Raw genomic sequence first — 24,234 nt, forward strand, 5'->3', positions numbered from 1 at the left:
GAGAACAGAACACTCTGATGTGACTCATCCTTCAAGCACCGTTTGTATCCAACCATCACCTTCCCCAAAAAACCCTGTAAAGACACAGGCAAGAGCCTGTCTGCTACTGGCACATTTATTTGGAAACAGAAGTTTCCTACACTGTTCGCCGCCTCGCACTGACAGCCGCAGCAGTCACAGTGAGCACACCAAGCGCGCACAGCAGGATGAGGGCCCCGGGGAGCCATGGGTTGGGTCCTGAAGAAGAGGAGAAAGGTTGGTTACACATCTGGGTCCCCTGAGCCGGTGCTGAGCCCTGGCACAGCATCTTCTGACTGGGGACGGATTCAGGGAAGGTCATCTCCTGTGAAGGGTAAGAGCCACCGGAGCTGGGGGTACTTTGGGGCCCTGAGGGCACTAACAGGACTCGGCCACGCCAATCTGCTTCACCTGTGGCCTCCACCCACACCTGCTGCCCAGGGGCTCCATTTAGCTCAGCAATCATGCCTCATCTGAGCTATGCTGTAGGTGGGCTTGCCCCCAACCCCAGTCCTGGACTGCTGCTTGGATCTCCTGGATTGACCTTGGTGCTCAAAAGGAGCCTGCCTTGCTGGGTTGATGCAGAGGTCCAGCGTGAAAACCCAGCCTTCCCTGCTGCACCAACAGCCTTCTGGCTTCTAGTCCCTTCCCGTTCAGCTCCCCTGGTCAGCCCAACCTGTGCCTGGTTCGGAGCCGCTCACACAGAGCTAACCTCTCTGTGCTGGTTTGGCTTCTGGAGCACAACATGCATGGCCGTGACACCTGAAAGACTCCACGCTTCTGTGCAGGGCAGCCCTCTTTAATAACCGAGCATTGCCTAGACAGTTGCAAGGGTCTGTGAGCTGCTCCTGCCCTCCCTGGAGTGACATACATACCCGCCAGGTCCTGTTGGTCAGTCCTGGAATGGTGGGTCTCTGCTCCCAAGGAAGGAGCAGCCAGCAGGTGGATGGGTCCATAGGAGACAATCTTATTGTAGTCATCCACCAGCGCTCGTTTGCTCCTCCAGTGCCTGGGGCATTGCTGTCAACAAAGCCAAGGGAAGAGTGATGGGACCAGAGGGCAGGGGAGAAGCCTGCTCCAGGCGGCAAGAGCTGTCCTGCTGGTCTGTCCCTGGCAGAGGCACAATTAGGGCTGCAGCCTGGGAGCAGTCAAGACTCCAGAGCATGAGAGGAGCTGGTTCCTCAAGGACCTTAGTCTGCTTCTCCCCAAGTCCTAGCGTAAACCTCTCCTCCTGCAAATACCCAACAGACAGAGGGAAGAGGGAGAGGAGCTCTCTGGTCAGTTCAAGCCCTCGTACCTTTAGTTCAAGGTGCTGGGGTGAGCTCCTGCTGCTGGGAGGTGTTTGTTGTGCTGAGGCACCCGAAACCAGAGCAGAGCCCCTTCTCCCAACAGCAGGCCAAGGGAAGGGAGGTCCCCCTCTCTGGCCAGGGCACAGTGCAGACCACCAGGAGAACTCACCTTGACACAGGGCTCCGGGCCATCAGGGAGACACAGCCGGACACGGCAGTGCAGGAACACCTCAGGGTAACCAACAAACTGAAACATCTGGAAGCTGAACTTGGCAGTAGTGCTCTCTCCAATGGCGTTCAGGTATGTCACTGTCTCATCGTGGGGACACCTAGGACACAATGGCCGAGTCAGCAGGTGGCAAATGAGGGGGAACATCTCAGCCTAGGACACCTGAGCACACAGGGACTGGATGCAGCCCTCAAGCTTTGCTGAACAGGACTTTTTCTGTCTCGGTGCTGGTGGGGATGCCCTTCCTTGGCACCCTGTGTTGTGCCCAGCTCAGGGAGGAGCTGCCACCAGCACAGGAGCTGGCTTGTGTCTTGCTCTGTGGGGCCACAGCTGCTCTGCAGGGGTGGACTGAGCCTGGCTGTGGCTCCCACTTCCTGGATATCCACATTACTGGCTTTAGCTTGGCTGCAGCCACCTCTAACACAAGCTCTTCAGCAGAAACATCTCTGCACATCCCAGCAAGGTCTCTCATCTCCCCTCCTTGCCTTTTGCCTCCACACCTGGTCAGGAGCAATGCTAGAGGGAAGGCAGTACTATTGGCAGCAGAGCAGGGTCAGGAGAGGGGGGTCAGTTCAGAGTGGTTATGGGGGCTCATCTATGGGGCTGTTCCACCTATTCGGTGATGCTGTCCACCACAGGCTCCACCTGTGAGCAATGATGGTGTCATTGCTTGTTGCTCCCTCACAGCAACCTGTCCTTAGCACCCAGGAAAGAGATGTGACTGTGTTCATGGTGCAAGGAGACCAGATGCGCTAGGTGCACCCCACTCACCCCTTCTCAATGAGCTCGTGCCGCACATCCTGGTAGGGATCTGCGCTTGGTGTGGCCCAGCAATCCTCAACACTCAGCAGAAAGTACTTGAGCTGGTGCTGTCCTTCTATCTTCAGCAGGACATAGAGTGTGTCTGTGACGGGGATGGCTGCGGTCAGCAGCTGATAGGGCTGGTGGTAGGAGGGGGTCTTGTACAGTCTCATGCTGACGTTGAAGTGTCCTTCTCTGACCATGAACTGCACCAGCCTGAGAGGAGGAGAGCTCATGAGCAGAACGAGAAGGCAGGAAGGATTTAGTGCAAGTCAGGCCACTGGCGCAGGTGCACGGATGCTGGATGTGCCTCTGCTCCCAGGTGGAGCCTCGTGAGAGCCAGGCCCCGAGCTGCCTCCTGGCTGGTACATCTGCACCGTGTGTGGACAGAAGCAAGGAGCTCCAGGGCTTCCCACTGACCAGCTGGCCATTGAGGACTGTGAGAAAGACAACCCAGGGGGTCCTAACCTGCACCTCCACAGGGGCCTGGTGGGGGCATCTTCCAGTTCCCATCCTTTATTTTTTGGATAGTTGGTTTTAAGCAGTGAGGATAGGGGAAAAGTAGATTGTGTATGCTCCTCTGGCTCTGTCCCAGGCCCAAACCCCGTGTTGAAAAACCATATGGGGAAGAGAAAGGGAGGCACCCTCATATGGCATTGCTGTCAGAGCTCTCTAGTAGCTCCCCAGCGCCTTTGCAGATCACCTCACTGAAGGCGTCTATTTTTCTGCAAGCTCAAAGATACCATGTCAGCAGCAAGGTGAAGAGGGACTACTCACTTGTCAACAGCAGTGAGAGCGAAGGGCAGTTTCACCACATGCTCGTAGGCATAGACGCAGGAGAAATGTACCTCCAGCTGAAAACTCCGGGAGATCACACCCCCGTGCACTTCCTGCTCTGACTCAATGACGTTGGAGTACGACACGTGGGAGCTGTTTTGCTGGAATGACACAGATATCAAGTCTCCAGACCACGTCTAAGTCCATACACAGAGCTCCAAGCTCCGGTTCAGATGGTGCAACTCGGCTACAGCTGCTCCAGGCCTCCTGGATATCTGCAGGGGTTTTTGCTCAAGCCCTGTGTCCAGGGGCTACTGGCAATCATCACCAGAGGAGGCAGGAGTCAGCATAGTGACCACAGGTGAGGGCCCTCCTGTGTAATGCAGAGCTGGAGCACTGGTTCCTCTGCACCCTCCCTGACCCATGAATCAAGTGAGGGATCAAGGGGCTATAGCCAGGGGTGCAGAGCTCAGAGGATACTGGCAGCAAGTTGAGGGCTGTTATCAGCTAGTAAAGAGCACCCAGAGACTTCCATGCTCTGCTGAATAAGACAAGATGTGCTGCCAGCAGGGGTTTGGTGGAGGCAGAAGAGCTTTCTGACAGTTCCCAGGGAAGAACCCAGGAACAACCTGCCACCTCAGCCCCCAGCCTTCCAAGGGGAACGAGAACTTTACAGCACCCAGACAAAAAGGAAAAGCCTCTGGGGCCTTTCCCTTGCTGTCCCCACTCAGCATGTCTGCTCCTCTCATGGCTTCAGAGCTATGCAGAGAGGCTCTCCTGGATCCTCACCTGAATTATTGATCCACAGGCAGTGTGGTTTTCACCTGTGAGAGTGGCTGCAAAAAACGGCTCACCCGCTTCTTCCCTTTCTGAGACCTTGCATGCCTGGTTCTTCAAGTGGACAAGCTCCTGAGGGATTTTCAAGAGTTCAAACACCTCCTTCCTCACCATCATCTTCATGTGCTCTTCCTCGCAGGCCAGCTTCAGTACCACATCTGGGGGAAAAAGCCATCTGCAATAGCAATAAGGAAGAAGCCTGAAGGAGCCCTAGGTCAGCTACAGGATGGCACAGTCCCACTGAGCTCAACAGACCCTCATCCCAGCCTTGTTGGAGGCTGCTGGTAGGGCTCTTCAGAGACACTGGGCAAAAGACAAACCTTTGGGAACAAGCAGAAGTTAGTGTGGGTCTGTCATTTTTTACTGGTTGCCTAAGACCTACACAAGCCCATGGCCGCCACTACTCTGAACAGACACAGTCCTTAGGCTCAAGACATCAAAGGCAGATGTCGTGGGTCTGGCCCCTTTCGAGGGCTGTCTACAGAATCACTGCAGTCTGCCAAGGGCACCAGACACGGACAGTAATCCTCTCTTTCAGATGAAGAAACAGTTTTTGGCCAGTCTTTCGAAGGAGCCTTCACTGTAGCTGTGCTGGAGTGCGTGTGGTTGTGCTGAGACTGCGAGGCAACTGTGCTCTGCAGCATGCCCTGCTGCCCTGACATGGCTCCACCACAGCATGGCTTCTTGACAGCCGAGGTTTCCTTCTTAAGGGAATTAAGACATATGGGGAGGAAGGAAATGGCCTGGACTGGGTCTTGTGCCAACATGTAGTCAGGATGTGGTGGTGGGGAATGCACCTGAACCAGGAGCTGGGACATGCTCCCGGAGCCTGCAGTGGAGAGCAGTGGTAAGTAACATCAGTGCACCGTGCCCACCGCCCTTCCCTCTGGTGCCTGTGGACAGACTGGGGAGGGCTCACCAGCATCCCCAGCTCTACCTTGGCAGAACGTCCCTGTGAAGCCTGGTTTGCAGCTGCAAACTGGTCTGTCCTCCATCACCTGGCAGGCCCCCTGGTGCTGGCACGGATTTGGCAGGCAAGCGTCCAGGCTCCTCTTGAGATGGAGGGCAACCCCTCGCCTCAGGCCATGAGGGCTCTCCAGCTCACCTGCAGCAAAGGAAAGGTGAATAAGCTGAAACGCAGCAAGATTATCTCCCCTACAAGAGATGCAAGAGGGAACTTGCCCCATGGTTTGAAGCCCTGCACAGCTCTCAAGGACTGAGATCTTGCCTAAAGCCAGAGCAGGCACATCTAAGGAAGACCCTGCCACCTCTGCTTGCCTGGGAGGATGTCACTGAGAGCCTGGGAGACATCCTCAGCATGGCCATAATCTGGATCAGAGCTATAGAGCCTGCCACCAGCTAGCAAGGAGAGTGGTGGCATGTCACAGCACCTCTGCCCTCTCCACAGGTCATATGCCGTACATGGCTGGGATGGAGAGCCTGTGGTTTCTGCCTATTTGGCCAGCTCTTGCACCCCAGTTCCTGCCCCCCCCGCCCGAGCCTTGCTCTGTTGTACTCCCTTAGCAGCCTTCAGCAGTCCCCTGAATGAGGAACCTGGACACAGATCAGGTGAGGGTTTGACCTCTCCTTTCCATACTACCTGTCTGTAACCCAGCATGGACAGTGTACAGGGACACTCACTCTTGTTGCCTTTGCAGCCAGCCAGGCAGAGGGCAGAAACCAGCAGCAAACATCTCACAGTCCTTTCCTGTAAAAACAAGCAGGCTCTGGGTAACTCAGGTTTTTAGCGCGCTCGCTGGAGATGTTTGCAGTCATTCAGAAAGAGCCAACCCTCAAGCATGGGTGCGATAATTTCTGTACTGTTTTTCCTCCAAAACCTCTAGGTTCCACGGCACAAAGTAATTTCCTAACCCAAAGGGCCAGATCAGCAATGTCTCCCCCCTGCAGGCTAACACAAGGGTCAAATTTAGGTAGCTATTCCAGAAAAAGGGGGTGGGAGAAACCAGACCTTGGACCTGCAGGGATGTGCTGACAGTGATAAAGCCACATTTCAGTAAGAACAGGCACTTTGAATAAAAACTGCACCACAGAAGCATCAGTCCAGGCTCCCTGAAGAGGAAAGGAGTTTCTCTCTTCCGTCTTCCCACTACAGCTCTTTTGAAGAGTTAGGATTTGCAAAAGGATCCTTGCTTTTCCAGTAACCCATATCCATAACAAGGAGACAACAGGGAAAAAAAAAACCCCAAAGCCTTCAACACAACTAAAATTAATGCCACAAAGCCACAGATTAAGTCGATCTCCCCTGTTGGTACAGATAATGGATTTCTTTAGGGAAATTAATGGCACGGTGCTGGGTGAGCCCTGGACACTGGAGCCTCCTTATCAGAGATGTGGATATGAGTCAGCCAGCGCTAGTGGCTGGAGCAATGCTCTGCCACCCCTCTGCCCTGCAGATGCACTGACAGTGGGGCAAAGCCAATGCCAAAAGCCCCACTCTGGTCTGGCAGCATGTCGTGTACCCCCTCCACCCGACCCCGAGCAGCTGCAACCACCAGACCTCCGGACAAGGAGGGTTTATTCCCTGCTCTGCTCCTCATTCGCTGCAGCAGTCCTGAGAGATCCCACCAGCATTAAGATCTCACCTTGTTCTCCTCCCACTTACCATCTCCAGGCCACTCTATGCTCCTCCACCCACCGTTGCCCTGGGTCACTCTCGTGCTCGCCGCCGCGTGCCTTATATTGCCTTCCGGCAGCTCATCCTTCTCCCCCACACAAACATGCTGCCCCCGCGATTGCACAAGAGCCAGTTTAGCATCCTTCTGCAGCGGCTGGGGAGGAAAGGACTCTGCGAAAGTCCTTCCTCCAGGACGGATGGCCCTTCTGATTAGCCGACAGCTCGTGAACGCTGACCCAATTCATGGCCCTGATGGGATCCCAAACAGGGGGAGTATCTGCAAAATCCCTGGGGAATCTGGGGTGTTGGGCATCCAACTGTTTTTGTGGTACCTGCTTTTGACGCAGCAGTAACAGCAGATACCACAGCGGCACATGCGAAGGCCAGATAACTGTGTACTGGATACACGCAGTTTTGCAACCACAATGTATATTTGCTTCGGCTGTTTTTTTAAAGATTTCTGACATTTAAGATCTGGTCAGAAGTACTAGTGAGAGATGGAGGGATGAGGGCTTGGTCTTACCGCGCTTTGTTTCGGAAACAGTAACTAGCTGTGAATAGCAGTAATCACTCAAAGTGATGCTTCTTGATATACATTGACTATACTCCATGCATCCTCAGAGCTTTAATTGCTACAGTCACCATAACATAGCAGCAAATGTGAACATCCATCCATCTAGGTTTTTTCCTAACCACAACGAAAACCAGAAAACAAGTATTTAGCACCTGACCCTGCTTACAGCCTAATGAACTACCAATTTAAAAAAAAAAAAAAAAAAAAAGCCTCCTGTCATCTCCTGCTGCCAGCTTTTGGGTGAGAATATCTGCTTTCCATTATGTGTGTTTTACAAAGCAATTAACTGGGACAGAAGCTTGCACAGACTCGCTTAGAGATGCAAAGGCAGTGCAGCAGCCCCCAGGCTTAGAAAGCAACAAAGGAAAAGGATGAGGAGGGCTCTTTGGGTTGTTTTTTTCAAAGAGAGTGAAACTCGTGGGTTTCTCCGAGGGCCTGGTGGGAAAGCCTTCCTCTGGCGGGCAGGCTTTAGCTGCTTCCTCCTCATTTTGCCCCAGAATTCTCCTGGACGGAGGGGGCTGCCACCAGAAACGCGCCCTCTCCCCCGGCGGCAGCGGGGCGGCTGTCGGGAGCTTCCAGCCAGGGAGACGCTCAGGCCAGCGGGATGGGCGCCTGAGGAACCCCGGCGGGCAGCCCGGGGCCTGGGGGTGGCCTGCGGCCTTGGGGCGGGGGGAGGCTCTGGGAGACGCCGGGGTAGGCCCTAGGGGGAGGCCGGGGTAGGCGCCGGGGGGAGGCCCGGGGGAGGCAGCAGGCCCCAGCCGCGGCCCCAAGCCGCCTGTGCGGCGGGCGTTGCCATGGTGCGTGGGCCCGGCGGAGACGGTGAGGCCGGGGGAGGCGGCGGCGGCGGCGGCGGCGGGAGAGGGAGGGCAGGGGAGCAGCAGCTGCAGCCTAGCTGTCCTTGAGAACTGTGGGGCTGAAGGGGCGGCGGGGGCGGGAGGCTGTCGGGGTGGTGCGGAGGCCGGGGAGCGGTGCTGGGCCCCGCGACACCCCCCCTCCCGCTGCCCCCCCGTGCAAGGTCTGTGCCTCCCTTCTCGCTGTCTGCTCCTCACGAGGTCAGCCTGACCGCAGGGAAAGGGAAACAAGCAGCGCCCGACCTCCCTGAGGTGTAAATAAATAATACAAGCAGCCCTCTGCCCTTGGAGGCTGCTGACTCTGCTGCGAAATGTCCCCTTCCCTTCAAGGCCGCTGAGCGGGCGGCCAGGCTCAGTGCAGCCCGCTGGCTCTGGCGCAGGCCATCGGCAGGTGCCCAGCGGCTTTCCAGAGCTGCTTCCCGGCCAGCAGCAGCCCAGGCAGGACGGAGGACGTGGCATTTACGCGAGTACGTGAGCTGGGGACACACACGGCAATCAGAGACTGAATGTGGGGATGTGCTGTGCCCTGCCAAGGCAGGCTCCCCCTGTTCTGCCATCTGCCCTGCGCTCAAGGGTGTCCAGGAGCATGCAGCCACTTATTTACTAAGCCCAGCCCAAACTCAAATTCAGTGCTCACCCTTTACTGTCACGCTTCTGGCTGCCTCAGCCATGCTCATATACTAAATCACTGTGGCCAGCGTGCGAGTGTTTCTGTGTTGCTGCGTATCTGGGTTCCAGCCCTGAATTCACCCTGGTGCGTGCATTTCTGTAGTGCCCCAGAGGAGGCAGAATGGAGGTCCTGGAGGAGAAGGAGGAAGAGGAGCAAACAGAAGAAGAGCTGAAGGCTTTGGAGATGAGTGATAACCTCCAGGATGTGGAGATGAAGGTGTCTGTGGAGCAAGTCTGTGTCCCAAGTGATGTACCGTAAGTCACGTGTGTCTGTCAGTTACTGGGATGAGCGGAGACAGTCCTTTTGGGGTTCATGGGGAGATTGTACATGTGTGGATGGCACGTGTGGTCCCCTTGCACAGCAAAGGGACCTGGTGTGTTTGTCCAAGAGTGGGCACGTGTGAGTAAGATAAGATAATTCACTTCATTGTACATTCATTCCATGCTGTCTCATGACACTATATAAAGATCCCCTGAGCCTCTGTGTATATGTCAGCTTGCCATCACTCCAGAGGAGCTTGGCTATGTCAAAATCATATTCTTGGATATGATCCTCATTTTTGCCCTGGGAAACAGAGAGCCCCTGCCATGTTTTGATAGCTGGTCATCTTGCCCAAATTGCTCCTGGCTTATTACCTGTGTCTGTCTGCCTCCTTCTACCCTGGAAGTGATTTTGACTGGAGCTCCATTGACACATCCCAGTTACCATCCTCGTACAAGACAAATTCCCCGAAGGAAAAGAAGCTGCTGCACATCGCTGACCATTTCCTCCAGCAGTACACTCACCTCTGCCCCGACCGCAAGCCGCTCTTCCTCCACCCAGTCAACGAGTGTGGCGTGGAGGTATGGGGTGGTGTGGGGCTGGGCCATAGTGCAGGGGGCACTCAGCTTCCATAGTGTCGAATGCTGGGGAAAGACAGCAGCCCTTCCTGCCCTCCCTTCTGACCAAAGGGAATGGGAACCCATTTGCTGTGCCCACAGCACCCTGAGGAGGCACACAGCACCCTGGGAACACTCCAGCTGTCCAAATCCACAAGCGTGTTGTACCTCGCACATGGTGGTGGTACCATGTAGGCTGCAGGCAGCTCGCAGCCCTGCAGCATGATGCTTAGGAAACAGGAAAGACCACAGAAACATAAAGGAAAGTAAAAGAAACACATGAAATAGCTAAAGCTCAGGCTCAATCACAGATAACGGAGTCTGGATCCAGCATTAGGTCTTATTCTGAACTTCATAGAAGTTACAGGGAAGGAAGTAAATGTGGAAGTTTGTGGTCTGGTTTTGTTTAGGACTGGGCCCAAGCTGCACAACTGTTGTCTAGTTCTGGACCTGATGCTCCCCAGGCATCTGAAATGGCTACTTTGGACCAGCTTTCCCCAACATTTATTATATGATTAACATGCAAGGCAAAAAATCCTGGAGGATGTAAAAGCTGGAAAGGGCAGTAGCTATTTGTCTTGCTTGAAAACTAAGAGAACAACTGGCTCGCATCTGTAATGTGTCTGAGATGAGCTTCAAGTTTTAGCCACAGACAAGCAGATGGCCTTTCAACCCCATGCAGTTTCTGTCTCGGAACAGATGAGGAGCATTACTGACGCTGTTGATGCTCTAGGGAGGTCCTGAACGTGAGCTGCAACATCCAGGGGCAGTCTGAAGGTGGCTTTGGAGAGGACACTCTGCCAGGCATCTCTTGGCTAACCAAAGTTCTCTTGTGGCCCTACAGAAGTTTGTGAGCACAACAATAAGGCCAACACTGCTGCCTTATACAGAGCTGTACCACTGGGATGGCTGTGCCAGCTTCGTCTCCGATTACCTCACCATGGAGCCCCTCAAGTCTCCTATCACACCGGTAAGAAAGGGGCTGCAGTCCCATCAGAAACATAATGGAGGTGACAGAAGGGCCTCTCAGCAGGACACAATGTGGAAACCCCAGTGGCTGGGATTACAAAGGTCTTTGACTCCTCCATCATCCCCTCATTACTTAGGCAACCCCCCAATTTTCCCAGGCCCTGTGCGCTCTGGACCGACCTGTAATCCCAGTACATGTACAGTGTTGTACCTGTCAAGCAATTAAGCACCATTTCTACAAGATTGGGCCTGACCCCAAATGTCACCCCATATGACCAGCTGGTCTGCTGTGGGTTGCAACGGCTGACAAGCTTCCTCTCCAAAGGCCAAGATGCCTTGGAACAAAGGAGCATATAAAGCCCAGGGGATGATGCTTGACCTCAGTGACCCATTCCTAGGGGCTTTAGACATTTCTATCCCAATTTTCGGGATATTTTGGGGTGGCTGAAGGGAGATTTCTAGACTGACAAGAAGGGGTGATGCCAGAGTTTGGGCAAGTTCTTGGCTGGTGTGAATTAGCTAAGGCAAGGGGAGCACACTCTGCTAGCAAAGACTGCTGATGCCCTGCAGAGTGCCCCAAACAATCTCCACCAGCTCCATGCTGGCCAAATGTGTCCCAGGAGTTCCAGGATCTCAAGAGGAACTCTGGCACTTTGGGACCACAGAGAATGTCTCTCCATTTAGCAGACAGACTGCCTTGATCACCTAAGGTGATCTCTGAGATCTGGGAGCAGATTATGTAGAAACTCTCTATATGCAGTACGTGCGTATTGATCCCTTTGCTCGCTCACTGGTGGGCGCCAGAAGGGAATATGTTCCCTCCTTTGAACTATAATTTAGCTTATGGGTCTTTTGCTTTGAAACACTGCAGACAGACCAGAGATGGAGGTAAGCCCCACTCCAGAGTTGTGGTTAGTGTTAGGTTTTCAGCAATTTGATGAGCTTGTCCTGCCCATCTCTCCCTATGGTTAAATTTGTCACCAGATTTGGCGTCAGAATTTCCCCACATCACTTTGGAGGGGACTTTTTGGGTCTGTGGCTTGTATAGGAATTCTATGTAACAGATTCCCTATGGGTGCAGAGCCCAGGGACATGGGCAATGCCCTCTCTCTCTCTTGCTGTCTGCCTGGTGCATGTTTCAGCTTCACAAGACAAACACTGTGAACATGCATCTCTCTTTTTCAAGCCTAGTTCGCTCTATTCCCCAACCACCATCCTGAAATACCAGAAAGGGAACTGCTTTGACTTCAGCGTGCTGCTGTGCTCCATGCTAATCGGGGCTGGGTATGATGCCTACTGTGTGCACGGGTATGCCACCCACGAGATATGCAGCCTGGATGAGACTCTGAAGCTGTGCCCACTGCTCAGGAAGCCACAGGAGGTGAGACGTACAGTGAGTGGGCAGGGAGAAGCCCCACATGCATGCTCAGCCTGTTCATTTCCAGTGAGCTCCAGAGTTGAGCTAGGGGAAACAGCTTCAGGTCCACACTAGGTTTCAGTCTGTACCAAGCAGGCGCCTCACCAAAGGGATCTTTTGAGTGATTTCCACAGTTCCTTAAGAGGCCTCTTTGGCTTCACTGTATTCCTGCTCACCAGGTCCAATACTGCAAACTGCCAAGGGCTGGAAACTGGGAGGTACCTGTAAGCCACACATTTTCTCCCTTCTCTTGATCTCTGCTGGGTTTCACAGCAATACCCTGCTTTTGTGGAGGCAGGTACCAAAAGAGGGGATGAAGAAGAAGTCCAACAAGTATAGAGTTAAGCCCCCACCAGACCTGCAGAGCAAGTTTGAACTTCAGCAGGAGGCCAAGAAGGCAGCAGAAACTGAAGCTGCTCAAAAGAACAAGGAAAGAGAAGAGGAGAAGGTCACGGTGAGTTACTGAGGTCCACCTCACTGTAAACTCTGGGAGCAAGAGCTGAGACACAGGTAATGGCTGACCAAAGAAAGGAGGTCACCACCCTCTGCCATGAAGTATGACACAACCCTGATCATGGCCATGATCACTTGGCCTCTGGGAACACAGTGTGTGCTGGCACAGGAATATGTACTGGGTATGTACTACCTCACTCTTCTGAAGAGTGTTAAGGGCCTGGAGATCTTTAGAAATGGGCAGAGGAGAGAATAAGATTGCCACCGGGTTGGACTAAAGAGGCAATGAAATGGCAATAATTACTGCTCTGTCCTCTGTGCTACAGGAAGTGGAAAAGCCCAAGCGTGACCCTTTGTATGGCTTACGGGTGCACGCATGGGTTTTGGTTCTGTCTGGGAAGAGGGAGGTTCCCGAGACCTTCTTCATCAACCCCTTCACGGGAAACAGCCACAGCACCATGGATGAGCACTTCCTTGGGATTGAGAGTGTCTGGAACCACAGGAACTACTGGGTGAACATGCAGGACTGCTGGAACGGCTGCAAGGTAACAAGCCCTTAAGCATCCTGTGCCTGGGAGGGACAGCTGGGCTAACCTGAGTCCTGGGGAAGTCCAAGATCAGCAGTGATCCCAGTTGCCACTTACCATTCCCTGTGTTCGCTCTGGTCATGTTGCTCAGATTATACAGACTCTGGAACTGCTCCAGGACATCCTAGACCCTGAGCTAGCAAATTAAACCCCTACAGTGCTAGAATATCAGCTTTTAAGGCTGGCTGAATGCTCATTCTCTCAAACAGCTTTTAAGGCAGAGGGTGTTTTGAGCCTGTCAGGCATGGCTCAAGGCAGGAAAGATCTTGATTAGGCTCTTCCCACAACTCAGCTACTCCCCAGCTGATACAAAGTCAGTGAGGCAAGGATCTGAGTTAGAGCAACTTGACGTTGGGGCCATGCATGGCCCAAGGAAGTATGCAGAAGCATTTCCAGCAACTTCTCATCTGTGGCAGAAGCACCATGAGGAAAGGGGTCTGCAGCCCTCTAGGCACAGGGGCAGTCTTTGGAGTCCCACCAACCAGCCAAGGGTCTGACAAGACCACCTCACTGACATCCAGGGTCTGTCTAGAGTTCTTTAACTCTCTGACACCCAGGCAGGTCCAGAGCACCGCAAATGTGCGGGAGCAGCATTCAGTTTAGTGTCAGGCCCTTGAGACTGCCCTGTAGTTCAGTGGGTTTCTTCCATGTGGCCTAGGATCTCGTCTTTGACTTGGGTGACGCTATCCGCTGGGAAATTATGCTTTCAAGAAGCAACAAGCCGCTTCAGCTGCTCTCAGATGCTGAGGAGGAAAAGGAATTATCTGACAGGGACACAGATGACATGGTGAGTGACCCAAATGATGGCTCTCATGCAGTGGGGATGCTGTATTGAACTGGTGTGTTTGCAGGCCTGCCTGCCTGCCTGCCTGCTGCCCTCTCCAGGTCAGATCACTATTGCTTTAGCTAGGTTTTGGTTGACACTTTAGATTCCTTCTCAATCTTGAATAGTTCTGATGCTTTTTGAAGCAGGACCCCAAGCGGTACTTCTGGTGTCCTAAGTGGCTAGGGATCTCTGTAGGCCTCCAGTGCATTGACCTTTGGGATGAAATAATTTAAAAAAATAAAATCCAAACTGAATTTTTTCTGGACACTCTTTCTCTGCTGGTTAGCACCCTGCTCTTCTGGCTGCTAGGTGGAGTTGCCAACCAAATGTAGAAATGTATGTACTCTAATATACCAAAAAATGTTGTGTACTGGAAGCAAAAAATGGTATGCTGTCCTGGTGGTGGGAGAACGCAGCATGATAAAGCAGGCATTGTACCAGCACAGCAGGACGGAGGAACACCAATAACAGTACATTCCCTTCTGTTATCTACTCTCCTCAGCTTGTGCCCATAAACAGGAAGCAAAGCGCCCTCCATAGTCTACATAAAACAAGCTGGTCATTGGTTTGAATGATGATTGTCACATTCGTCCCCTGTCCAGCATGAGTGTTAGCTGGAAGATCATTTCATTAGGCTTGAGTAGGGGTGTACTAGTGAGAGTGGGGGGATGCAATAAAGCTCTCCTTCCACGTGAACTGCAGTGTGCTGCTTGCCTCTGTCCTCAGGCTGTGTGTGACTGACACAGCTCTCATAACTGCGCCACTGTGTTCCCCAGGACCAGCACAGCCTTGCACAAGCTGAGCTCTGATTGCTGCACCACATTCTCAAGAACCAAAATGCCTCCTGGCACAGTAAGAGAACCTGCCAAAAATGCAAATCTCTGCTTCTGTTTCAGCAGGAAAAGGGGGAAGAAGACATGAGTTTTGACATGCCACCATCGTGGGTAGCCCCAATTCAGATATCTCCCAGAGGTATGTATTCTTCCTTTGCCTTTTGCTTGCCCCCCAGCTAACCTTTTAGTAGATTTGGGACATTTGTTTATCTGACTCAAGAATTCTCCCTTCAGGATGGACAAGGTACAGCAGTGAAGGGCAGTAGATGAAGGCAGCAACAGCTATTGATTTGAATGCCTGCCCTCAGTGCACTGTCTCATCCTGGGTGGGAGCCCCCCAGCAGACAGACAGACACACACACAGTGTTTTCCTGCCAGCTGAATGATTTTGCCTGGGATGGACTTTCTGTTACCACTATGCACAAGGGACTGCCCCTGCATCATCAAATACCTTTTTTGGGAGAGAAAAGAGTTATTATACTATAACATTAAAGCACAACAGGCAGGGTCTGAACAGCTTTACTGGCAGCTGAACGCAATCAATAACTGCGTGGTTTCCTTTAGACCATGGTTTTCTCCCTCTTGAATTCTTTTTCCTTGGGCTGAGTACAAGGGAATCAATTTTTCTGACACCTCTCTTGCCCACTGCAGAGTTTGAGACCCGCTGTTCCCAGGGGAGGAAGGTGATCTTGTACAAGAAAGCAAAACTGGAGAAATGGGCACCATACCTGAATGGAAATGGGCTGGTGAAACGCCTCACTGTCTACGCAGACTTAGACTGTAAGAGGGATGAGTGAACACACTTTATGCAGTGAGCAAACACAGCCTGGGGTGTGCTGATGGGAAGGGGGAGGTGGTCCCCTTTCTGCCAGAGTGTCTCTCATGCTTTCTTATCCTCGTTTCACATTTGTGGGGGACTTAGCTACCACATCTTCAAACGCTTCATCTCGCTCCCTGTCTGACAAGCCCCAGAACTTCCCAGCATTGTTAGGGGTTCCTCCAAGAGTTTTAATCTGTTTTACACCCCAGCGGTGAGGCTGTTCAGTGTCGCAGGTCAGCTGCTTGGATCTTCAGTCTCCAGAGAAATGGAAGACTGGTTTGAATTGATCCAACAGTATCATTATTCCCATTGGTCTCGACAGGAGCCATAAAAAGGGGTAGCTACAGACTGTGGATATTTCTGTACTGGAAAGCATTATTTTTCAACAGCTGGTCCAGGAAACTGTAGATTCCTAACTGGACATACAGTGTCCTGTCCTCAGCACTCTTGGGTAGTGTAATGCCCCTATCTCATTTCCCTTCCCTCCTGACACTGTCATTAAGTATTTGGGATGGAATTTCTCTTGCCTAGCCATAGCCATCCGCCATGCCACCTTCTACCCCTGAGCTGATTGCTTTAGTTCTTGTTGATGGAGAGGAATAAACCCTCTTAAGGTGTAATTCATCTACTCAAATGTAGACTAGGATTCATCTACAAAAGGCCCCTGTGCACAGGGCCAATTCCAGTGACTACATGTTGTCTACTGCAGCTGTATCAGGAGCACAGGGTGCTTGCACAGCCACTGAGAGCTCATCAGATGAATCTTGCCACCTCCAACACAGTGATGTAAGGTTGTGAAACGGTTTGTCTCCTGCCAGGTACTGAAGTAGTGGAGGTGAGGGAGTGGTTCAGAAACCGAGAAGACATGTTGAATATGAGAGAAGTGAATAAACAGACACAGCTGACCACAGAATACTTCAGCCCAGGACACCTCCTCGGTCTTAAAGGTATTCTAGCTCATCTGGGCAGTGACTGCAGCTGATGGGACTTATGTGAATCTCTTCTAGCAGTGGCAAAAGTTGGGGGGGCAGCAAACTTCTGGATGAATTGCCTAGATAAATAATGTGGTCTCCAGTGGAGAGTAGAGAATTGGTTATTGTCTTCCAGTCCTGGACAGTGTTTCCCCCCAGCATAATGGAAGAAAAATACATACCTATCACATATATAGGGTGATATAATTTACTTTTACTAGTAGACGTGATAGAGGTAGAAACTTTCTCCTTAGGATTATGTTCAGTCTCTCAGTGTTGTGCAGCTGGAGGAGAGAAAGTCCTGCATCAGATCTCTTGCTAAAGCAGCATTTCACCCCAAGAGGCTGCGCCCATTCCTGGTTTGGGAAGAGCAGGATCCAGGCTCCACTTGCTACTGCCTTATTGTGTAAGGAAGGCAGTGGCCTTGCAAAGCTGTCCTGCCATCCTCGGACTGTGGCATATTGATACACAGCAGTGAGGAGATAACATTCCCTTCTTACACTCTTACATACATTTGATTTATTGGTCACTGAAGAAAATGAGACTTTTCTGGACATGCTTGTGTTCACCGTATTACGGTTGCTAACTCTGAAAATGTTTGCATTCTCTCTTATGTCCTTAGCTCACACCTATACGTCACTGGAACCAGAGACTGAACATACAATGGAGTTTTACAACGAGGCGCGAGTCGATGGCCTCCAGAAACGTGTTGAAAATGATAATGAGATGACGGAGTACTTTGTGGGGCGGGATGACTTCCTGCATGTTCGGCACACGGAGTTTGGCAAAAGAGGAAAGAAAATACACTTGGCTAGCACTAGAACTGACATTAACTCCCGGCCTATAGTGGTATGGCCAAGGCAGGAACAGAAAAATACCTGTTGCTGTGATATTTATACTATGCAAAACATACTGCCTAGGGCTTTAGGTTAATTTTCAGTGGGCACAGCCAAGGCAAATCTCCAGATGGGACGTCCAAGCCTTGTTCAGCTGCTGTGTCTCACAGTTGCTTGCCTGACAGAGAGCTACAGTGTGACCAGTTGTCACGAACTGCATTGAGCAGCTAGAATGAAACTAGGAAATTAAGACTTGGCAAATGCACGTCAGAGGAAAGAAAAAAAGCTTGACTATGATTTTGGAATGAAATTTTTACAAGACTCAAAACTAGTCAAATGGTTTAATGATGAAGTGTCCTATCACTGATTTGTTACAAGCAGGTAATCTACCTCTTCCTCTAGTCAGGACTGATTTGCAGAACAGAAGAGGGAGGAAATACGACATCTGGCAGTATGGCTCAGATGATTCACCTGCCAAGACAGAGCCATGCAGTGGCCTGCCTTTGGACCAGCACCCAACATGTTCCTTTTTCCTTCCCTATATTGAGGAATATGGGAAACTGTTGTGCTCCAAAATACCTTGCTTCCTGCAGTTCCCTTGGGCAGGGATGCATCCCAAGCTAACTTTTGAGCTTGGAGAGCATACTCAGCTCCACAAATAGGAGACCTCTGTATTGCTTTAAGCAGCTTTGTACTTTTTTTCTCAGGCAGAGGAAAGAACACTAGGACCATGGGCCAAGAGATGCCATTGTAGTCCAGGCAGAAAAGCCAAATTTTAACCTTGGGTTTTTACCCAACTCTGCAAATCTTGCCAGTTTTATGTTGTCTAACCTACTTCCATCTCTTTTTTTTTTTTTTTTTTTTCCCCACCCCCATTAGCAAATCAAGGAGTGTTTTCACAGAAACCTAGAAAAGCCTGCTGATGAAGATGTAGCAGAACGTATCTTCCTGATCACAGAGGAGACAATCCATCTGACATACCATCTCAAGGATAAATACATTACTGCCTCAAAGAAGGATTTCTTCAAAGCAGCAGACAGGGGTAGGAAAGGAAATGAAATCGTCATGACCCCAGAAATGTGCATCACATACCAGGTATGGAGAAAAACTACTTATATCTTGAAGTTTTTCTAGATCACAAGACACAAAGGGAAGGTGAAATGTCAGTGGAAGAACTACAAGCATGACATATTCCATGCTGCCCCTCTGCTCCATCTGCATCCCTCCCTCACAGACAGCCTCCAAGGCTGACAATGCGAATGCCCCTGGAGATGCACTGCCATGCTGGAAGTGACTGGGCATGCAGGACATAGTGTAGCGTGAAAGGCTTGCTCTAGCTGTGCCTGAGGTCATCTTCCCAGACTTGGTCATCAGGCAATGTAGACGCAGCCACTGGCATCCTGCAAGATGCTCGTTCAGCAGCTGTTGGGCTCAGTCCTGTGGATTCATGGCAGGGAAGCTGAGATTTCCTCTGCTATTCTCTCTTGAAGAAAAGGCTACAGCAGAAAAGCAGGAGCAGACATACTGGGTTCTAGCTCCAATTCTGCCATGGACTTCTTGGGTCACATCATTGCTTAAATCTCCCAGAGCTTGCCCTGCAGATGCAGAGCAAGATGCTGAGGCTTATTGCATTGCTGATAGATAGATAGCCTTAAATAAAAGATGTTCCCAAAAAAGTGGAGCGCTGCCATTAAGCCAGATTCTCTCATTCGGCGCGCAGGGTCACTCCACTAACATCATTGATGTAAGCCTGTAACCAGGGGCAAAAGTCTGCCAGTAAATTCTGCAGTGATGCTGCACAATTACACTTAGGAAAATCAAAAAGAGATTGCAAATACAGGATTATTTAATGTTATGCACATTTTTTTAAAGTTTCTATTTCCCATTGGGGAGAATACACAGAACACAATTGCTGGAGTGCCATCCTTTCATCTCTAACCCTGCAAAACCAGTTCCAACCATATAACAGCGGCATCAGCAAAGTACGAAATGTGCCATCTGGCTCACATTACTGATGGAGTCAAAATCAAAATGAAGTCTAATAAACTGTTGACCATGGGTTAGATGTTTCAGTGATGGAAATCAGTGTCACTATTGACTATAGCAGAATTGTGCCAGTTTCTGTTAGCAGAGTACCTGGTCCGTGCACCCAGAGCAAGCTACTGTCTTTCACTAGCTTATCTGCTTCCAGGCGGGGTCCTCTGAAAAAGACAAGAAGCTGCTCCATCTGTACAAAGCGTTGCAGCAGCTAACAGAGGAAGAGAAACAGCTGAAGCAACAAGTCCAGCAATCTGAAGCAGAGGTAACAGGGAGGTGTCCACACTGTGTCAAAGTTGGTCAGGCATGGAACCAGTTTCAGCTGACTGGTTGCCAAAGCATCTTCAGCATAAACTGTGATAAAAATAAAACTCTAGTGTCACAAAGCTGGTCTCCATGCTGAATTATCAAGCTTGCAACTCAGTCGTTGTTCTTACTCTTCATTCTCTGGGGGGTGAAGACAGTTTTGGAGAGCAAATGACAGCATATGAATTGGGGCATCTGGAAACATGTCCGCCTTTTGCCTGGGAATGAGACCAAAAAGAAAGGATATTGTATGTAACGTCGTATCTAGTTGCTAGGCATTTCCAGGAAGTCCCATCTAAAATACTGCAGTGACTTTTTGTGGGAGCAACTGTAGGGCAATACTTCATAAAATACATTGCTTGTACTGCTAATCACACTGTGACTGGTGTAACAAATCCATGTTCTTGGAAGTCTTTGTAATTACCTCATGATAAATACAACCATTCAGCAGATGGAGACAAAGCTATTGGATTTTATTTTTTTTTAATGTTTTTGTGAGGAAGAGGAACCCCTGAAGGAGCTGGAGAGGGAATACTCAACTATATTAGCCCAGAATACTAGTAGTAATTAAGAACAAGATTGCAAAAGTCCATTTTTTTTTCCAGAAATTTGAAGCTAGTTCACTGTGACCTCATGAACTACCTTGCCAAATTTCTCAGTCTTGATGTATCAATGGACAAAATATTCACGTTGCTTGTGCTGTATATCCAGTTAAGACAAACAATAAGCCAAAGCTATCAGTGCAATTTCAAAAGTAGTGGCAAGACTGTGACTCCAGAAGAGCTTTCTTAACAGATAATATCAATAATTGTGTTAAAGAATTTGATACAGAACAGCAATCTAAAAATAAGACTGCTATCAGCTTGATGTGTCAGCAGGATATCAACATATTTGTATCGATCTTCTATATTTAACCTTATGCTACAGTTCTTGTATGCAGTATCTGCTCTGTTAGCAGGTCAAGCATGTAAAAGTACTGTCATTTTGTGGGAAAGCTGAGGGGTCTTTCTTCTGATTTTTTGGAAGGTGTTAAATATTTTGAAGATCCGCGAGAATGAAGAAACTGCTGTTAAATTGACAGTTTCAATTTATAATACAGAGAGGAATGAAAAGAGAAGACAACAGTATGAAGCCATGGTAGGTAGACTTCGTTAATCCAGTATTTATTACATGTACACAAAGAAATCCAGAGTAAGCTGCTTCTCTCTGAGGAATTATCTCTGAAGAGCTTTAGTATTGTTAAAATATACTGGGCCAAATCCCTAGCAGGTGTAAGTCAGCACAGCTTCAGTTGACTTCCCATGAAAATATAACATGATCATGCTATGACCTTCTGACTTTCTGGAAAAACTCACATCACGAAGAAAGATTATTGTTTTATTTTGTTTAGTTAATAAAGAAAATAATTAACAAGGATTAGTTGATAATAGGGATTATGGGGGGAGTATGATAATGGATTCCAAGCTGCATCTTTCTAGCCAGGGCTTATTTTGTTAGGCAAATATGCACTTCTTTGTGTGATATGAATCAGTTGTTTTCTTGGTTTTCATTATTACTTGCAAAGCCAATTTTGTTCCAGGATCTCTGTTGAGGAATTAATACCTTATGAATGTTCTGGACAAATAAAAAAAGATTCAAGAATAATTACTTGCAATTTTTCAAGATCTCCAAGATGCTTCCTGTAAATGGTTTTTAGACTGAGCTTTCCTGGATGGAGAGGTTATAAAAGGTGATATTAGGTTTTACATGCCAAACTTCTGGCGTGAAACACAAGCAGGAGCAAAGATGCAAGAACCAGCTATTTGCCGGCCTACAAGCTGGTATCACTCAAAATACCCTGTCTTAATCTCTTTCTGTCCAAATACAAATGCGTTTTATAGAGCCCTTCTTGCACCTCAGTGGATAACATGTTTTGTGTAAGAGACATCTCTACAATCAAGGAAATCAGGAGAAATGTTAAAAAGGACAATAGAAAATAAATTGCAGAATAAAAACCACATTAGGAATGGGTTGGTATGCAAAGCTAATGCAAAGCAGTAGTTTTGATTAAAGTATAGGAAAAAGAAACATTATTTCCTCTTGGGGGTAGGGAGTAGCGGAGTTTTGGCCTTTGCTTTTGTTTTGCTTTATCACAGGGTGTTTGGGGAAGCAGGTAAATGGGACCATGACTCTCTCTGTCCTTTCCCCTCCAGAAGAACACAATGGAGGATGAGCTTCTAGAGGGACAAGAGGAACAGGATCTGGATTACTTGGCACCTTTCCTTATTCAAATTGGCCACAGAAAGAAAATGACCAAGGGGCAGGCCCTGCGTGTCAGAGATGACTGCCTGACTGATTTGAAGCATCGTCTCATTGATAAAGCTAACATCATCCAGGCTCGCTTTGAAAAGGTATTCCCAGCCTTGCTCCAGGATGTGCATGTTACTGGAGTCTCTTCTGCACTGGCAGGAGGGTAACACACATCTCATTGTGACAGCAGGCAAGAAACAAACCTCCTTTGATTACTTTAAGAGAGCCATAAACATGCCTGTATATTTTTTTTTTTGTCATTAGTGTGTGAAGATCAAAGAACAAAATGGCTCCAGGGTAAAGTTTAGTCCCTATCTCAATCAGAGCTGATTTGATTCTCCAGGGCTTCTTGAGTACAGTGAGGCAACACGTTCAGGTTTTGCTGCCTCTCTCTCTTCCACATGTTTTGATTCCCCTTGTTTTCTTGTTCTGTGAGACCTCATCTCAAACTTACTGCCTCCTATGAAAATAAACCAGCTCTGATTTGTGGTTTCCTTCACCTTGGCTCCCTGAACTTTGAGTTGCACTTTTGCATGCCTTTGTTCCTCACTCTTCTCTCAATTACCCTGACTTCTAGTTGCTCGCTCCCCTCACAGGCAGTGGAAGAGCTGCAGAAGAAGGACTGGTGGTTTCAGGAAAATCACAATCAGCTCAGTGCAGAGGAGGAGGATGACTTCCTCACCTGTTGCTCTGAAATTGCATTTCGTATCCACATTCTAGCGCTGAGACTCAACAGGTATTGGGAATGACTGCCTAAGTAGCGTCCAGGGGTGGTCTATAAGTAAGCCCCCCAGGAACCTGGCACAGAAGCTGTTTTGTAAAATACTCTACTTGATACCCTGCTGCAGTTTTCCTCTGATATCCCCCTTCTTGTTCTAGGGAAAAGCAGACAGCACCGCAGAAATACCTTGCTCTTGAAGAGAAACTGCGCAAGGATCCTCGCCTAGCTGAGTACCTTGGACATGCCTGATTTCTTTATTCCTTTGTACCAGACACTGGAAATCGGTGCTGAAGCCTGTTAGAAGCAGCCTGAAAAAAACATGCAAAGGTTTTCCTATTTGCCTGCAGTAAATCTTTCATTATCATCAGATTCATGGAGATTTTAATGAACTTGTAGCATTCCACTCTCTTTCTTTTCCCTCTTTTAAGGCCCATCTACAATTACATCAATTGTCCTCTTACACAATTTCCTCATGTTTAAGACTGAAGTCTGAATGAGACCTTAGCTTTAAGGTCTGCTTCTGAAGTTGCTACAAATTATGCATGCTGTATTGCAGGGCTTTTCTTCCCCAAACCTGCTCCCTAGCTGACACCAGGAGCAGGATTATTTGGGAATACTGGTTCTTTTCCAACATAATATTTTAATAAATTTGTAATTTAGTTTTATAAGTAGCACAAGCAAAGCTTTTGAACTTGTGAGTTCACAACAAATACAATTCTTTGACCTCATTTAGAGCTCTCTAGTAACTACAAAACCCAGCAAAGACTAATACTCAAGTTGACAAACTTTGGATTTTAACATCTTTATTTTTCTCTTTGAATGTCTCCACTCACTATTCACAAATATTGGCGGACAGGGTAAAAAGTCAAGAGGAATCCAGAAAGCATTCCAAATCCAAGAAATTTTAGGTGATCGAGTGTTTTGGTTAATAAGCATTGCCTGAGATCCACAAATGGAAGTCAGCATGTGTGTGCCATGTATTAGTATTTATGCAAGTCCCTGAACCTGCTAGGAAACAATTTCTGATGTCACCTATAGTACCTTAGGCACTGTGGATACTTACAGTGGTTCTACCTACAGTGCCCAACAGCTACAGTCTTCATGGAACAACTCTAATGATCACTCTCAACGAAGACTATACTGATTGCAGCTGGGGAAAGGCAGAAATGTATTTTGCTGTGATAGAGCAGAATAAGGGACATTACACCTGAAATACAGCATGAAACAGAGCAAATTAAACTTGTTTCATGGTAGCTGTCTACTTTAAATGCAATAGATACACTAAAGGGCTTTTGCAGGGAAATGCCCCCCCCCCCCCCCCGGTCTATTTTATTGCAACAAAGCTATTTTCTCTTGCCTTGTTTCTGTTACATACCATTAGCTTATTATGCCTAATCTGAATATCCTAGGTTATTAAAATATACCAAATTACCCTCATAGAGAGCCCATTAATTTAGGTGCCGCTTGAAGGATGCACTCCATTTTGGGCTCAGAAATAGAACAGAGAATTCAGCCTCTTCCTGTGGGAGACAGTTGCAGTGTTTGACACCTACTGCTGCAAATCCCTGGGTCTGCCCAGGCCTCCCAGCTCCCAGTTTTGGAGCTCTGAG

At 49.3% G+C, this 24,234-nt stretch overlaps 2 protein-coding genes across 4 annotated transcripts; one reads left to right on the top strand and one right to left on the bottom strand.

The window, feature by feature from the left end:
* Positions 1–74: 74 nt before the first annotated feature.
* LOC104315529 (uncharacterized) lies at positions 75–8,470 on the bottom strand. Its single transcript, XM_069795490.1, has 10 exons — positions 7,470–8,470; positions 6,555–6,792; positions 5,593–5,659; positions 4,889–5,056; positions 3,904–4,109; positions 3,115–3,275; positions 2,308–2,553; positions 1,477–1,636; positions 894–1,038; positions 75–237 (listed from the first exon to the last, which is right to left on the bottom strand). The coding sequence occupies exons 1-10, from the start codon at positions 8,468–8,470 to the stop codon at positions 137–139; spliced, it is 2,493 nt and encodes an 830-aa protein (XP_069651591.1). The 3' UTR covers positions 75–136.
* On the top strand, positions 7,886–24,059 carry DRC7 (dynein regulatory complex subunit 7). 3 transcript variants are annotated; one of them, XM_069793984.1, is made up of 18 exons: positions 7,886–7,979; positions 8,784–8,935; positions 9,349–9,523; positions 10,404–10,529; positions 11,715–11,909; positions 12,244–12,399; positions 12,725–12,943; positions 13,644–13,772; positions 14,708–14,783; positions 15,296–15,424; positions 16,283–16,411; positions 17,058–17,284; positions 18,151–18,366; positions 19,463–19,573; positions 20,641–20,751; positions 21,810–22,004; positions 22,500–22,639; positions 22,783–24,059. In XM_069793984.1, the coding sequence occupies exons 2-18, from the start codon at positions 8,802–8,804 to the stop codon at positions 22,871–22,873; spliced, it is 2,559 nt and encodes an 852-aa protein (XP_069650085.1). In that variant the 5' UTR covers positions 7,886–7,979; positions 8,784–8,801; the 3' UTR covers positions 22,874–24,059. The 3 variants fall into 3 exon arrangements, with proteins under 3 accessions (XP_069650085.1, XP_069650084.1, XP_069650086.1); XM_069793983.1 differs by having other exon boundaries at positions 14,711–14,783; positions 21,807–22,004; XM_069793985.1 differs by having other exon boundaries at positions 7,887–7,979; positions 21,807–22,004.
* The last annotated feature ends 175 nt before the right edge of the window (positions 24,060–24,234 follow it).

This window comes from Haliaeetus albicilla, chromosome 10 (genome assembly GCF_947461875.1).
Source record: "Haliaeetus albicilla chromosome 10, bHalAlb1.1, whole genome shotgun sequence".
NCBI lineage: Eukaryota > Metazoa > Chordata > Aves > Accipitriformes > Accipitridae > Haliaeetus > Haliaeetus albicilla.

What these genes read in the sequence shown, in the direction of transcription:
- LOC104315529 (XM_069795490.1), bottom strand. Translation starts at nt 8,470, where the DNA reads ATGCCACGTCCTCCGTCCTGCCTGGGCTGCTGCTGGCCGGGAAGCAGC. An exon ending in CCTGTGGATCAATAATTCAG is followed by an intron (nt 3,276 to 3,903) that starts GTGAGGATCCAG and finishes GTGTCATTCCAG; the next exon opens with CAAAACAGCTCCCACGTGTC. An exon ending in TGACCAACAGGACCTGGCGG is followed by an intron (nt 238 to 893) that starts GTATGTATGTCA and finishes CCTCTTCTTCAG; the next exon opens with GACCCAACCCATGGCTCCCC.
- DRC7 (XM_069793985.1), top strand. Translation starts at nt 8,802, where the DNA reads ATGGAGGTCCTGGAGGAGAAGGAGGAAGAGGAGCAAACAGAAGAAGAG. An exon ending in TGTGTCCCAAGTGATGTACC is followed by an intron (nt 8,936 to 9,348) that starts GTAAGTCACGTG and finishes CTACCCTGGAAG; the next exon opens with TGATTTTGACTGGAGCTCCA. An exon ending in TCAACGAGTGTGGCGTGGAG is followed by an intron (nt 9,524 to 10,403) that starts GTATGGGGTGGT and finishes GTGGCCCTACAG; the next exon opens with AAGTTTGTGAGCACAACAAT.